Raw genomic sequence first — 16,727 nt, 5'->3', positions numbered from 1 at the left:
AGAAAACTATAGAACAATCTCCTTAATGAACATAGATACAAAAATCTTATATAAAATACTAGCAAGAAAATTACACTAAGTTATCAAAAAGATTATTCACTATGACCATGTGGGATTTATGCTAGGAATACAATGACGGTTTAAAACCACCACACAGTTCTGTTGAAGGAATTATGTAGGTTTGACCTGTGGAAAATATTACAGATCTAGAAATGATTTGGTAGTGATAGATCTATCTTCAAATATTCAGAGACCCAAAGCCAGAATTGGAGCCCATAGATTCAAGGAGCAGATTTCAGATCTATGTAAATTCAAAGTAGTGCCCAACAATGAGAGCTGTCCAAAACTAACACTGAATCCTTCGGGAGGTGGTGATGTACCACACCTAGAATACTCAAGAAAAATCTGGGTCAGGGAACATTAGAGTAAAGCTTAATGTCTCAGAAAGGAAGGAACTGAGTATTTATTAAATTTTTACTAAGGGCTAATCACTAGGCTAAGATCTGAGGATACAAATACAAACAAAGAGAAAAACTGAATTATAAGACAATTAAGGCAAATGTTAAAGAAGATACATTCTGAGGTTCCTTTCAATCCACTTCTCTTGGTGGACAAATTCTACTGTGAAAAAAAAAACACACACACTGAAAAATAAATTTAAAATGAATATATGCATTTTTAAAAATGTTTTTCCTTACATGAACAGCTACTGAATAGTATATGGTTCCCTTCCATATTATCTACCCCCAAAGGCCACATGACTTCATAGGGAATTTATAATCTTATCTCATCAAAAGTGTGACAGAAAATAGGACTCATGTTCAAGAAGACCTTGGTCCAGTTCCCATTTCTGACCCAGACTGGTTGTATGATTCTGGGCAAATCACTTACCTCTCTAGGTGAGAAGTGTCAAATACACAGACAGCCCTTGGGCTATATGTGGACCACAGCACTCCTGAGTGCAGTCTTGAATTAAAATGTAATTTGGAAGTATTTAACAAAATAAATAAAAATACAATCAAATGTAAATAATGTTTTAAGCTATTGCCAGACATAAAATTTTTAAACTGAGTAAATATGTGGCTCACAAGGATCCTTACCCATGCATTGGTGGCCCCTGTTTGTATTTATTTTTGTCATCATTATTTGAGACAATTATCAAAAACTCTAATTTGCAAAAAATATTGACCTTAATTGATAGTTTTCTGATCCAGAAAGTCCTTGTATCAATAAAATAACATTTTATTCCTTATTCATATTTCACCAAAAATCATGAAAATGACAAGTTCTTTGGACTTTCACTGAACATTTCTTAACAGATTCTAACTAGTGTCTCTTCTTTTCTGTGGCAGAATTACTTATGTAGATTTTATTTGGTTAGGAAAAATAAATTCTGAGGCCAAGTTCATCAGTTTGTTCTTGATACCAGTCATTACTTTTTTAACCAAAGGAGAGAAAGAAGATCTTTTATGGCTATGAGTTATATTGCTAACCCCAGATAATGAAATTTAAAAAAAAAAAGCTTCTAGCTGGTAACAAGGGGAAAATGGCTAAGAATATGTAACTTAAATTATATCTCATTGATGGTGACCCAGTAACATCATCTTCCCATTTGAAGAAGTGAGGTAGAGTGAATTTCCTAAATTTGCATAAAACTATTTGGCATCATATTTATATATACTATACTTCATTAAGTATGAGATTATAATTCTCTCTGAGTTTTACCCCATAATAAAACACACTGTCAAGATCATAAAATATTATATTTTTATTTGTGAATAACATGTTTTCTCAATCCTTTAGAAAATCCATTAAAGTTCTGTAAAATTGATGTCATTCCTTGGCTTTTTTTTAAATAACATTCAGAAATAAGGCTTAATATCAGGTTTTGTTCAATTTTAAAACCACTTTTAAAAGTATTATAGAAAATGTTGAAATTGTGGTTTTGTTTTTCTCTCAGCTGGGAGGATAGAAAGGGGGAAAGGGCTTTTTTAAAAGTTAATTTTAAATAAATGAATGAATGATGAGTTGATGAGAGTATTATAGAATTATAGAATATCAGATATGAGTGACATTTTCTAAATTATTTAGCCTAATCCTGACATAAACAAGCATTCAATCCCCACTTGAACTTCTCTAGGGACAGGAAACTCACCTTCCAAGGCAGCCCACTAACTTTATGAGTAGGTGTTACTGTTAAGAAGGTCTTCCTTGAACTGAACTGAAACTGCCTTCTCTTCTGGAGCTGAGAAGAAAAACTTAATCTCTCTTCAACATGACAGACCTTCAAAAATATGAAGACAGCTAAATCTTCTTTTCATCCTCACTTCCTACAATTCATCCCTATATGACATACATGGTTTGGAGTATTTTCATCATTTTGGTCAACATCCCCAGACATGCTATTATTTGTCAATTCCCCTCCTAATGCATCTATTAACATTCTCTACCAGCTTTTTTGGCTAATATATTCTATTCATACTGAATTATGCTGAACCTACACTCACTAAAACCCAGGTTTTATTCACATGAAATGTTATCTATCCAAGTCTCCACCTTCCTATACTTATGTAAAAGATTACCACTGAAAGTTGGTAATTCCCATTTCTACTGTTGCTTATTATTAATGACAAAACTGCATTAAGTAATTTTGGTTTCTATCAAAAAATTGTGAAGAAACTGGCCTACTTTGATATTTTGAAATAAAATTAAGCAATTGGTTATTTGATTAAATGTGATTGTGTTAGTTTTAAAAATGAATGTTTGAATATTAGCTTAATCTATTCCAAAATCAAACATAATTTTGGAAATTTTTAAACATAAAATCAATGATAACCAGATATTTCAAATCTATATATTTTTTTCAGTCTAATCCCCAATTATCTTGATGTTGGTAAAGTTTAAGAAGTTAAAAAAAAAGTGGGATTGGGATATTGGAGTTAATCTGAAAAAAAACCCAAACAAAGTTCTGTGTTTCTGGCATTGGAGAAGTAACCTGGCACTTAAGTTCAAATTTCTAATTTCTATGTGTGGTTTGTACCCCAATGAGATAAATGTTTGTACAAAAATATTTATAACTGTGCTCTTTGTGGTGACAAAAAAATGGAAAATCAGGGGGTATCCCTCAATTGGGGAATAGATGAACAAATTGTGGCATGTGATGGTGATGAAATGCTATTGTATAATAAGGAATGATGAACTGCTTGATTTCTATAAAAAACTGGGAAGACCTCCATGAACTGATGCAGAAAATGAGTAGCACCAGAACATTGTGCACAGTAACTGATACATTAAGGGATGATCAGATGTAATAGACTTTGCTACTAATAGCAATGCAATGATCCAGGATCATCCCAAGGGACTTATGGGAAAGAATGATATATCCACATGGAAAGAACTATGGAAGTAGAAATGCAGAAGGAAAACATATAATTTATCACCTGTTTATATGGGTATAGGATTTGGGGTTTGATTGCAAAGGATTGTTACAAAAATGAATAATATGGAAATAGGTATTGAGTGATAATACATGAAAATAACCCAGTGGAATTGCTTGTCAGCTCCAGGAAAGGGGAGAGAAGAGGGGATGGAGAGAACATCAATCATGCAACCATGGGAAAATTCTTTAAAATAAATAAATAAATAATTTCAAAAAACAACAATAACAACAACTATGTGACCATGGAGAGAGGTCACAACCACTGAAGCTTGCTTGGTTTAATCATCTGTAAAATGGGAATAATACCAGCAGTACCTTAATAGGGTTGTTGGGTCAGTATCAGTTAGCTAATGTATATAAAGTACTTTGTCATCTTTAAAGGGCTTTCTAGAAATATCAGTTGTTATTAATGGAGGTAACCAGTCTATTCTGAACTTTTTCTGAGTATTTCTGTTATCCATTCTTTGTGCTGTAAATATATATATATATATATATTTACATATATACATTTACATATATATTTACATATATATACATATATATATATATATTCTTCACATCTTTCCTTTTTTAGAAAAAATCCTTCTCTAGCAGAAATTTTATTTTTAAGAAAATCATACGTGTTCTTTGCAATTTTTGCTGTTTATATATTCATCTAGAAAGAATACCAATTAACCTAGGGCTGCAGAAGAGGAGGAGGATATTCTTGGAATTTGTTGTGCTGCAAAATCTGGAAATCTACATCTTCCTTTCTTCTTTCATGTAGGTGAAAATAATCTCTATAGTTACTACCTACCCAAAATGTCTGTAACTTAAAAAAAATCAAATGTCATTAAAATGATCATTTAAGTTATTTCTGGAGACAAATTGATATCTCTCCACTATGAAACCAAAGGATCATTAAAAAAATCTAAAAATTAGTTAAAAACTAAAATATATTTCAAAACTGACCACGAAGCTTGGTTAAATGACGTCAAATTAGCCTTACCAGATGTTTTAATTCCTGAACTGTTCAAGGTACCCTTCCCCCTTAGATGGAGTCCAAATAAACAGGAATTCCAAAACGTATCAAGTAGTGGAACTGACTGCAGTTTTGTTCCTTTCAAAACAGAGTATACACCTGGCTAGACTTATTTAAAGCACAAGTCTGCTCTAAATGAGACTTTTTAATTCTATGGAGAATTGGGAGAGTGTGTGCGGATCAGTTTATTCACAGGCAGTCAGCCACATCCCCAATTCATGTCCAGTTAAGGATTCCAAATCCAAGTCACCCAAATGCTTCAATACTTTTCTCTAAGGTTGATGATTCCTTCTTCCACTGACTCTTTCCCTTCCCCCAAACCTTTTGATTTTGCTTTGTTATCAATTTCTGCTCAGAGTGGGGTGGTGGTACGGGAAAGGGGGAGTTTTGCGGGCTTGAACAGATGTCTGCAGGAGAGGTTGGCGAAGGGGGAGCCTCTGCTGCTTCCTAGGGAAGCCCACAGCCGGCTGGCGACCGCGTGCTGGGCAGAGCTCGGGAGCGAGAGTACACGCTGCTCTCAGTTGTTGCACGTCTCCTGGGTCCGTGCGCCCTTGGGCACCACCACAGTTTGGCGCTGGGAAGCTTTGCTGGAGAGCCTGCGCCCTGCCGGGTGCTAAGCCTGCAAATGTGGTTCCCCACCAGAAGCCCTAGGGGAGCCAGAGAGCCGGACAGAGAAGAGAATCCAGGAGCACGGAGCAAAGCAACAAGGGGCAAACACGAGAAAGGAGCGAGAGCGCGGCTCTCTGCGCTGCTTGGCTTTGAACCCCTCCGCCGCTAAAGGCGTGAGGGTGGCCAGCGGCAGACGTGCTCCCGGACGCCAGGTGAGACTCGCCCAGTCTCCGACCAGGGCAGCTTGGAAGAAAGCTCCTATTTTTGCTTTGTTTAGAACTACGAAGGAAAAACAAAAACAAAAACAAAAATAGGGTAAGATACGAGGAAGGGGGAGGCTTTCCGGGGGGAGGGAGGGGGAGGGATAAAAGAAGATAGAATCCTGGAGCCCCCGGGCTCCTTCAACTCTTGGGCAGCCACCGAGCTCGCTCAGCCCCGCAGTGGCTCAGCCACGCTCGCAGCGGCAGCGGGCAGGACTGAAACCTAGGTACCACAGCGAAACGACACCGCACCAACTCCTCGGGCTGCCCGGGAGCTCGCGCCCTATATACCCTGCTAAAAATAGCCTGCACGGCCGCCCACCAATCAGATTTGGGGAAATTTCGAATTGCTCCAATAGTGGGGGCCGTAACGGAGACGTTCGGTCACGCCAGGCGGGGCAGCCTTGAGCCGAGGGCGGCGACTGGTCGAAGCTGACATCATAGGCGCACGGCTTCCAGGATGGGTAGATAGCGATTGGGCGGCTTGCAGAGCCGGCGCAAGAGCTGATCACGTGGGGGGGAGGGGAGAAGTGGGGGGAGCCAAGGCAGAAGGAGGAGGAGGAGGAGGCGGTGGAGGAGGAGGGAGGGGGGAAGAGGCTGGCAGAAGAGCTTTGAATAGGGAAGTTTTGCAGGGGTTACGTTTGCAGTCAGTTCAGTGTTTGCAAATATTGTGTGGGCTCCTGAGCAAGTCTCTGTGATCCAGGAGAATCAGAATTTGAGGCTTCTAATTGCTGTGCAATTGAGTTTGCATGAAACTTTCACCTCCTCTGCAGGAATTGACTCTTGTGATTTCGGGAGAGAGTTTTAAATCTCTCTGACTACAGACCACACACCTCCCTATTTTTTACAACAGAATTGACTTTATTTTCCAACCAGACATGGATGTTCTCCCAATGTGCAGCATCTTCCAGGAACTCCAGATTGTGCATGACACTGGTTACTTCTCAGCTTTACCATCCCTGGAAGAATATTGGCAACAGGTAAATAGGGATTTTCATTACAAGGCGCAGAGTTTAAAAAAAAAATGCCCAGTGTCGCCGGTGCACTGAGGAAAAAGGAGTGAATGGAGGAAAAAAAAATTAAGTGTGTGTGATTGAAGCTGCCTATCTGTGTATATATATATATATATTTTTTTTGGTTGTTTGGGGGAATTTTTAAAATTATGATTTATTTTTTTTAGAATCTTGTTCTTATGCCTGTTATTTTGAATACACTTTTTGAGTGCCTCTCACGTTCGGTGAGGGAGTTGTCATTTTCAGTAGACTGGAGCTGTAGATCAGTTGTTCCGAGAGTGTTTTTGCCATTTTGGATCCTCTCAACGGCAACCACCGGAGCGGTGAGCCAAACTCTTCCAGCCTTGCGTTCTCTAGATCCCCGTACCGAGTCCTTGGCAGAAGTTTGTGCTTGTACTGGGTCCAAACTCCACAGCTGGATCTTGTCATATGAACTTGCCTTTACTGCCAAGCCATTTTTTTAAAGGCTTTTTTTTTTGTTGTTGTTTGTTTGTTTTGTTTTGTTTTTTTCCGGTGTGTGTTTATGTGTGTGCGAATACTTCTAAATTTTAAATACACATTTATATATGTAGGTAAATATATATTTTTTTCTACGTAAAAATACCTACCAGCTTCTTTTTTTATCTCATTAAAAAATGTTACCCCCACCACCCCCCTTTTTTTCGTCCCCCGGGGAATTTGGAAGATTTGCCTAGGTCTTGTCTGATTTTCTTACCGGCTACCCTTGTTGATCAGCGAAAAGGAAAAAAAAAATAGAAATCTATTTACTCAACCAGTGACTTGTCAGTCATATGACAGTGAGCCTGTCTTGCTAATTGCTTCAAGTCTTAGTTTGCATAGAAGAACGGAGGCTTCTGGCGTTTTCATGGAGCTGGATTTTTCTTTTTAAGCTTTTGTTTTTTATTTTTCTTTTGATTTTTTTTCTCCCCTTCATGATTGGTCGGATTTCTCCAGGCGAAATAGACTCCCCCACTTCTTCCATTGTCTTTAAATATATATGGAGGATCTGTTGTTGTCTGTCAGCCCGGGCTGTCGGGTTTGCCTTTTTCCCTAAGCGAACCATCAGATCACCGATTTTCTTGTCGATTTGGAAGACAAGAAATCTTATTTTTTAAAAAGATGAAATAGAAAGGATTGCAGCTTTCACGTGTTGTGTTTAATTGTTTGAAATCCTTTCTTCCCTTAACACCCCCCCCCCTTTTTTTCCTCCTCAAAGAAGCAGCTCCCTGGTACGTGATTGAAATTGATCTAAGTAGTTTCCTTCAGGCATTTGGGATTTGGGCAAAAAGCCAGACTTGGCTCCCAGTAGCCATCAGAGGCATTTAAACTCTTAGAGAGCTTCGTTCTGGTCCATATTGCTCATCTACATAATGGAGAATTTAAATTAGCCAGATTATTAAAGTTTAACAAGATCTCAATAAATGCTCTTTCCTATTTCCTTGAAGGATCAATAAAATATTTTTGCTGTCTCTTTTCTTTGCTGTATCCTAATATGTACTATAGCACAGCTTATCTAATTATAGGGGTATGTAGAATATAATGATTCCCCCCCCCCCCACTCACACTAGGCATGTGACAAGCTTGAAAAAGGGGGGGGGGGTTGTTGGGGGAGGAACATATACTATAGCATATTCAAGGCAGCCAGCTAGAGTGAAATGTGCAGTTTTTGAATAGGCTTTGCTTACAAGACTTCAAGGTTGCATAGGAGAATTATGTTGATGAAAGTGAGTAGAATTTGGTGTAGAAACTTAACCAGTAGCATGGTCTGTAGACAACCTAATATGGACATCCAAACAACTAATCCTAGTGGAAATGAGAGAGGGAGAAAAAAAAATCATTTTAATCCTAAAATGTTTCCTACCATTTTTTTTTCCAGTGACTAGAAAGTTTGAAATGGTGGGGAGAGGGGATGCTGATCTCTGCAGTTATAGCCACTTTGAAAGGTTGGTTTTTTTGGAGGGAGGGAGAAACCGTTGTACATGTCACACTGCATGTATATTTGAACAGAGTACTTTCTTGGCTGTTGGTCAGATTTTTAAAAGGAAGTCTCCTTTGGCATTGCGTGAAAGAAATAGAGTGATGACTCATACAGTTGTACTCTTGGCCAGTAGATAAAGTTCTTGTTCATTGTGGGACTCCCAGCAGGGCCTTAGAGTAATTTCCCCTTTTGCATCTTTTTTTTTACAAGAGCATATTGCTATTCTGAAACTTTTTCTCCTCTCCTGCTATTGGTGAAATTCTGTATGTGTCTCTGACCACTATAGAAGTAGTTAAAGTTGTATGGTATGTACATGGCCCAGCACTGAGAAATGACATTCTTTGAAAGCCTCCTCGGTCTCTGATACACAGGAAATGGGTGGTTTATCAGCAGCTCCATTGATGTCCGGGAATACAGATTGTCAGCTAGCTGCCACCATACTAGAATGTGGTATTGTGCTATGTATGACAAGTCAACTCCATTTTTAAGTGAGCCTGTGGAAGTACACTGGGTGCAGTAGAGTGCTTCTGCCCTGGGTTCTGTGAATGTGTGCTAGGCAAATGGCTAGGATGAATGGCTTTGCCTTTATTAATAAAGACGGTTCTTTTCGAATGTTGGATAATCTGGTTAAACCTGTTAGGGGTGTATGTTGGGGAAGCTGGTTTTGTGTGTGTATAGTTTACTGGGAAACTCATTAGAAATGTCAACACTGGCAACAATAATAAAAATGAGCTTAGAGATCATCACTCATTTGAGTCACTGGTTAATATTTGAAAAGCAAAGTAAGCCAAGTTTCATCCTTTAGGTTTTCCTCTAAACTGTTGCCTAGTTCTTGGAAACTTGAGTTAATGTAATATCCATTTTCAGTATTCAGAAGGTTTCTTAATTGTAAAGGCATTCAAAAGTCTTGGGTTTTTTAGAGTACCAGAGTATTTTTTTGCATGGTTTTTTTTTGGAGGATGAAATTTACTTTCACTTCCATTTTTAGTATTTATAAATCAATCTGACTTTAAATTTTTTTTTTTCATTTTACATAGACCTGCTTAGAGTTGGAACGGTACCTCCAGAGTGAACCTTGCTGTGTGTCAGCATCGGATATTAAATTCGAAAGCCAAGAAGATCTGTGGACCAAAATTATTCTGGCTCGAGAGAAAAAGGAAGAATCAGAACTGAAAATTTCTTCTAGTCCTAAAGAGGACAGTCCAATCAGTCAGAGTTTCAGCCAGAGCCTAGAGACCAACAGCTTAAATTCAGATGTGAGTAGTGAATCATCTGACAGCACTGAGGAACTTTCACCTACTACTAAATTTACCTCTGATCCAATAAGTGAAGTCTTAGCCAATTCAGGAAATTTGAGTTCTTCTGTCACTTCCACTCCTCCTTCTTCCCCGGAACTGGGCAGAGAACCTTCCTCTCAACTGTGGAATTGTATGCCTGGTGAATTGCATTCACCTGGTAAAATCCGTACTGGGACTGTGGGCAAGACTGGTGAGAAGGTCAGTGGCGATGCCTCTCCAGATGGCCGGAGACGAGTCCACCGGTGCCATTTCAATGGCTGTCGGAAAGTTTACACCAAAAGCTCGCATCTCAAAGCACATCAGCGCACTCATACAGGTCAGTCCCCCCCTGGGTCAACCCAAGGAGTCTCTGAGCCTGGTTCCCAACAGGGAATACCCTGAATTTCATGTTGTCATTGCATTACACAAGTTCTGGGTGAGAGCCCAGAGCCTGAGAGATGATGTAGTCACACCAGAGGTTTACCAGCATTCAAGACTTCATTTCCTCATTCTTTTCATCAAAGAGAGTTGGGTCTTTTTTGAGGACAGAATCAAATTCTTAGAAGACTGGTTGATTGTCATGGATGAATGGCAGGGTTTCAAATTAAACCTACAGGAAGCCCAAGCCTACTTCTTGCCCTCTTCCTCCCCCTCCTCACCTCCCATTCATCTAATTGAGTCCCTCTTATTGCATTCTCCATATAAAAGAATTGGATGGTCTTAAATTGTCTCCTTTTAGCTTCATTTTTAATTAATTGAAGAGCCCAGGAGCAGGTGGCCAACTAGCAGTATAGCATACATTAGCATTGATGTGGCTTACTGTACTTGTATGTTTATAGTATATATGAGAGCTTGACATGTCTGTACTCCAACCAATCAAAACACATTCGCCAAGCACTTACTATTTGACTAAGGCTCCCTAGTATATGTTATTGTGAATTAAATACAGCCTAGTTTTTAAAGGTGCCTTTATAAAAGAAAGAAAGATATAAAGTGACTAACACCATTAGCAATCACAATGAAAATCTGACTTTCAAGAACTGGAGAGGGCCTTAGCGTTTATTTTTCCCAACAATTTTTTAAGATATTATTTTATAGATATTATAGTATTATTTCATATATTACATTATTTTAATATTATATACATATTATGTATAATATGTTGATATGATCTAGTGCCTTGTATAATATTAAATATATATTATTTATGGAATATTATTTTATAGATGAGGAAGCAAAGTCCCAGAGAAATAAAGTTATTTATTCTAAGTTGCCCAGCTAGGCTCAAATAGAAGCTTCCTAATTCCCAGTCCCAAGATTCCATTTTACTCTATTCATAAGGAGCGTGGTGGCTGTATTTGACATTTACTGGTAGCATGTTTCACAAGCAGATGGCTTCACAGTCATGACTTGATTTGAGGAATGACTTTTTTTTTTAAATATTTGTTATTAACTGATATTGACAGTCCAATGGAATATTGAAGAGAAATAGAAAGACCCAATGAAAACTGGCCAGTCATTCTAGGAAGAAATGTTCGTGGGAGGCGGGGTCTGGTCCATTACATATGATCTATATCACCAGGCTCTGGTGTGACCTCAGAGATGTTAATTTCTATGGCTATGGCCATAGTAGAGCTTTAGCCAAAACTTGAGGTTACTGCTAGTGCACTAAAGGAATGTCATCAGAAATTATGCTTATTCATATTTATTGCCATAAATGAGTACCATCCTGAAGCATAAATATTTGAGGATTCTGAACTTAAGACTCCTTCTTGAAGGTCTGAACTTGGTCACGAATGAGTTGGGGACTTGGTGTGTATTTTTTAATAGCTCTGAGCCATGTTCCTCTTTGTTTCAATGAAGTCTCAGTTGACCAATGATGTGTTTCGTTTGTAGGAGAAAAGCCTTACAGATGCTCATGGGAAGGGTGTGAATGGCGTTTTGCAAGAAGCGATGAGTTAACAAGACATTTCAGAAAGCACACGGGTGCCAAGCCTTTTAAATGTACTCACTGTGACAGGTACGTGAATGGAGATTGCTCAAAAAATTCTTCAGGCTGTTAAATGGGAACACCTAATTAAGTTAAGCCGCCCCCAACTCCCCCCCAATATACACATCCCTATTCTTATCTTAAAGAGATTTCATGTATAAAAAAAATTATTATTCATTACAGCCCTAATCTTCACAGATTAAAATCTCAAATAAAAATTGTACATTTTCATTGTAACATTAATGATAATAGCCAGCACTTTTAAGGATAATGTTTTTACATCTATTATCTCATTTGATTCTCACAACAACTCAAGGAAATGTAGGGGCTATTATCTCCATTTTGCAGATAAAGAAACTGAGAGAAATACTAAGGATCTGAGGCTGGATTTGAATTTGTCTGTCTTCTTAAATCAGCCACTGCACCACCTAGCTGCCGAACAAAGGATTGTCATGTAGAAAATAGAATACTTCCATTTTGGCATATTAAAGCAGAAATCACTGTCTACCCAAGAATGAAGCTCAAACATCCCTATGGGGCATTGAGTTCCACCAATCAGTCAAGACTTCCTTAATTCAAGTCAGATCAGCTCCTGCCTTCATTCATTCCCCTAAACTGGAAATGTCCTTATTCCTTCACCAAAATTCTCAAGTCCCAGAGAATGCTCTTTGAGGAACACTGTCAGACTCTAGAGATTCACAGAGCTCTAGCAGGAATTTCCCTTTTAAAATTATTATTATTATAGCATTATAAATTATGAAAAGTATTAATTATAACTATTAATTAATATATATTTTTTAAATTTCCAGGTGTTTTTCCAGGTCCGATCACCTGGCCCTTCACATGAAGAGGCACCTCTGAATGGGTCAGGAGGTGAATCCTGTGGGCTAAGCGGCTGCAAGGTTGAGACAGCCTTGTGAGGAGGGATGTGTGTCCCAGCCAAAAAGCATGCCATTTTGCACCCTACCCAGTTGCCTCCAGGACCTCTAACTCGAAGGTCTTTTGAGGGCTAATAAAGTCATGTAAGAAGCGGCATCGCGACCGTGGTGCGTGAGGTTTGGGTTTTCCCGGACTCACTCACCGGGACCCAACCTTCTGAGTGGCTCCAAAGCCTTTGCCGTGAGCATGCGCACTGAGAATGTCAATGACTGGGCTGACTGTCTGTTGAGGATCTATTCATGACTGTATGATGAGGCACACTTTTTTTAATCTTGCGCTTCTTCGGCGGCAAGAGAGATGAAAAAGTTAGTTTGAATGTTTTGTGTGTGAGGAACATACCATGAGATGGGACGACCACCAATCATTTCCTGGGGGGGAGGGTCTGCACCTTTTTTTTTTTTAAACAAACAAAAAAATAACAAAAAAAACAAAAACAAAAAAAAGAAGGGGGAAAAAATAGAGGGCGGGAGTGGGAAGTCAGGACCCCGGAGGAGAGCGACTGGGGGAAGGGGGAGGCCCCCTTTCCTGGGTGAGAGAAGCTTTTGGGTGTCTGGTGCAGCTATTAAACGTGCAATGTGTCAGGTAGCTTGTTTTACTTGCTACAGAGCTCATTTGTAATCCATTGTATAAGCTGTGTATTTACGAATATAACACAACTATAACTTTTCATTATAATACAAAGATAATGCATGGTTCCGGGGAACTATATGCTTTTCCATTCTTTAATCAGGACTGCAATTTTGATTCCAGTTAAAGAGCAGCTAAGATACAATTGGTCTAATGCAGTGATTCCCAGCCATCTTGGACTTGCAACACATTATTATAATTATTATTTTTATTGTTATTATTATTTGTTGTTGTTGTTATTGTTGTTATTTAATTTTTACAACACTCCCTCCCCCCCTAAAAGTGCAGTAGTGGCACAGAATTTTTTTTTTTAATGGAAATTAAGTTTAATTTGGAGAATTTTATAGCTTCCCCCCATGAGATAATTGTATACATCATGGTGGGGAGTTTCACAGAGCCAGGGTTTTGGGAATCACTGGTCTAATGTTACATTATGTATGGAACCTAAAAAAAAATTTCTGTTGGGTGGATAAAACCACTGTAGCTTAGAAACTGATTTCTCATGCAGCTGTTTCTCTTATTTATGCCTTGAGGACTAATTTCTGGTTTTCTAGCTGTTAATGCACTGTTGACCTTAATAATGGTGCCTTATGCAAGTGACCTTCTCTTGTGGGGGGGGGGTCTCATACAGGGGTATGGGTGATGCATGCTTTATTAAGGCTCTTTTTTCACCTGGCATTGTACTGTATCAATGTATAATACAGAAAAAAAACAAAACAACAAAAAAAACCACACACACACACACAGAAAAAAATCTTTGAGGTCCTCCTTCACAGAGACAAACATAGAAATGAAAACCTCCCTCATCATGTCAGTATTTGTTTGCTATTTTTGACAACTTGACTGTCAGTGTTAAAGTGTGATACACACACACTTAATTGAATTCCTGACCAACTCTGCCACCTTCAGACTTTTTTATGGACCTTGCACAACAATTGTATAGATAACACACCCCAAACTGTATTTAATATGTAAAGTTTTCACACATATTAAAGATACAGAAGTATAAGAAGAAGATGTTAATGTATTGCTTAGAAGGCACAAATTTCACATATATATCTAGCTATCTGTTGGTAATACAGAAAGTATAATACTTTTTTAAAAAGTGGGCAGAATTCTTGTGTATGTATATTTGTGTGTACAGTATGTGTATGTGTGTATATATATAGATAATATATAAATATTTTTTTTAAAAAAAGGAGAAATTAGAATGTTTAGCTAGGAAATTCCACAGCCTGTGAAGAAATATTTCAATATGGCCATAAAGGAGGCAAAAACACAGAAACTATACAATCTCTCTTTTTGGAGGCATTCTTTTCCGTTTTAAGGTTTGCTAAAGGCTTTGTTGGCCTGGAGTCTGGGCCAGCCTGCTGACTGAGTTTGGCTGTCTGGAGCACTGAGTGACTCTTAGACCATTCAAGAATGACATAGGCTGAGGACTGGCAGGCTGGTCAAATTCGAGCAAAATCCACCAAGGGTTTTGTTTTTTGGGCATCAAGCCGGATGGAAGATTGAGCAGTAAGCTGATTACTGTGGATCTTTTTTGTTGTTTGCTTGGTATGCAGGTGAATCTATTTTTTCCAACATGTAGATTCTTCAGAGCATTCTCTCAAACACAAAACTATTCCCAAATTGGCACATTTTGACATTGACAGCTAATATTTCATCCAGCTGTTTGCTTCTAGGTGTGGATCCTTTTTAAAATTATACATATGTGTGTGTGTATATATGTATGGACATATATATATATATACATATATATACACATGTGTCTGGCTGGCTAGTATTTTGTTTGATCTTCCTAGAAATGAGTGATGACTAGGACTCACATAACTGGTTTTTATCTGGTTTGGATGAATATGTTTGCCTAAATAACTCATTTCATTTTGCTTAGGGGGAAAATGCACTTTTTTTTTTCTTTTGGCAATTCAGAATCCAGAAATTTGATTTGCTGGGTTTGAGAACTCCTTTTTTGGCCATGCTCTGCTTAGCCATAACAATCCTGTTAAGCAAGAAGGTAAACAAAAGCAAAAAAACAAACAAACAAAAAACCTTGCACTGGCTTGTCTCACTTACAAAATACCATCAGAGTTGTTTGAATGGGGTGGAGCTGAGTGCCATATATGTCAATGCCTGTAATTTTCATAATAAGCAAGTACATAAGAAGTACATTCTGTTCAGGTGATAACTGAGCCTCAATCAAGCTGAAAATTTTTGCTTGAAATTTAAAAAAAATTTCTATTAGTGAAATTTCTCTTTTTTTTGAAGCACCCTGTTATCTAAAGAATCTTTGTAAGATTTTTGTAAAATTTTGTTTTACAAGATTTTATTTGAAATTGTTTTTTGCAAGATTGTTATATTTCTGTATGAATGTATTTTTTATTGGAATAACATAAAAAAAATTCTTATCAGCAACTCTGGTCAAGTTTGTTTTTAATTTTGTTTTCTTTTAATTCCTGCTGGTTTAATTGTGCCCAGGCTTCCTATTTGGTAAATATCAAATGTGAAACACAAAATAATATCACACACACACATACCTTCCTGTGAGTTTATCCCAACCCAGACTCTGGGTCTTAGGAAGAGCCTGGTATTGCCCTCAAACACTGTATATTCCTAAACAGACTGACAAAAGCAACAACTTGGCTTTTGGCCACTATTGGAAAACACTTGGCTATTTTTTAAAGTCTTGTCACTCAAGCTAGGGAAATGCACTGACTGTGGAGGCATCTGGACCAGAAGAAGCTGGTGGACTGATTCCTTTCACTGTCATCCATGGAACAGGCTTACATTCCAGTGTTCTTGCTCTAGTTAAGCAATTACAGATGACAGGGGATTCATTCATCTCCTGAGCCATCCATACCTTGTATGAGGTGGAATGGGGAGTGACTAATGGGAAAAAGGAGGTGAGCCTGGGAGCAATTCCCATACTTTTCTATCCGCCCCTTGACTGGCATAGCAATATCTACTGCCCAGTGAAATTCAAGGGAGGTGATGGATTATTTTATGTCAGCTTTAGGCTATTTCGTTCTCTTCTTTCCAAAAACCAATAGCTGTTAAAAAAAATTTCTGTGTATCCTTGAATTTTTACATTTTCAAAAACACTTTAAAATGAGATTTAGATTATAGTGACCCTAATACTTTTTACTAAATTTGTTGAATTAAATACTACATAGATTTGTAGGAATTCTGACATGCTATTTAAAGATCTGAAATTAGAATAAAGCAAGGGACGTGATATGTGAATGAAATCAGTATCGGTTTTTGGCAATGAGTTGGTAGAATGTCAGGAAAAAGGTAGACTGCAGAAATTTCCCAGTTTGGATATGACGGAAGTCCACTACTGAAAAAAGGTATGGATCACTTTATCAATACTTCAGTGATGAAAATTGAAGTTACCAATTTGTTAAATGTGAGAGTTTAAGCAAAGAATAAACTTGCTTGAGTTTCTAGATTTTACTTTAAATGGTAGGTAGGAGAAGATGGAATTCATTCCAAGATAAAGAAATTCCAAATCATTGCCTGTCTACAAGTGCTATTAAAAATACCAGAAATTGGAACAGAGTTGGGAGGTGGG

At 38.0% G+C, this 16,727-nt stretch overlaps 1 protein-coding gene across 2 annotated transcripts; it reads left to right on the top strand.

Annotated features, from left to right (window-relative positions):
- Window positions 1-5,142: 5,142 nt before the first annotated feature.
- Window positions 5,143-15,568, top strand: KLF6 (KLF transcription factor 6). 2 transcript variants are annotated; one of them, XM_056800007.1, is made up of 5 exons: window positions 5,143-5,384; window positions 6,206-6,309; window positions 9,358-9,934; window positions 11,494-11,617; window positions 12,397-15,568. In XM_056800007.1, exons 2-5 carry the CDS (start codon window positions 6,208-6,210, stop codon window positions 12,446-12,448), a joined length of 855 nt encoding a protein of 284 aa, XP_056655985.1. In that variant the 5' UTR covers window positions 5,143-5,384; window positions 6,206-6,207; the 3' UTR covers window positions 12,449-15,568. The 2 variants fall into 2 exon arrangements, with proteins under 2 accessions (XP_056655985.1, XP_001365752.1); XM_001365715.4 differs by lacking the exon at window positions 5,143-5,384 and having other exon boundaries at window positions 5,872-6,309.
- Window positions 15,569-16,727: the final 1,159 nt, after the last annotated feature.

The sequence above is a fragment of the Monodelphis domestica genome, chromosome 5 (genome assembly GCF_027887165.1).
Source record: "Monodelphis domestica isolate mMonDom1 chromosome 5, mMonDom1.pri, whole genome shotgun sequence".
Lineage (NCBI taxonomy): Eukaryota > Metazoa > Chordata > Mammalia > Didelphimorphia > Didelphidae > Monodelphis > Monodelphis domestica.
The sequence above is the reverse complement of the archived record's forward strand: the minus strand, read 5'-3'. Positions and strand labels throughout refer to the sequence as shown.

Excerpts from the sequence above, each read along its gene's own strand:
- KLF6 (XM_056800007.1), top strand. The coding sequence starts at position 6,208 with ATGGATGTTCTCCCAATGTGCAGCATCTTCCAGGAACTCCAGATTGTG. Across the intron at positions 9,935-11,493 it reads ACATCAGCGCACTCATACAG|GAGAAAAGCCTTACAGATGC; the intron begins GTCAGTCCCCCC and ends TTTCGTTTGTAG. Across the intron at positions 11,618-12,396 it reads AAATGTACTCACTGTGACAG|GTGTTTTTCCAGGTCCGATC; the intron begins GTACGTGAATGG and ends TTAAATTTCCAG.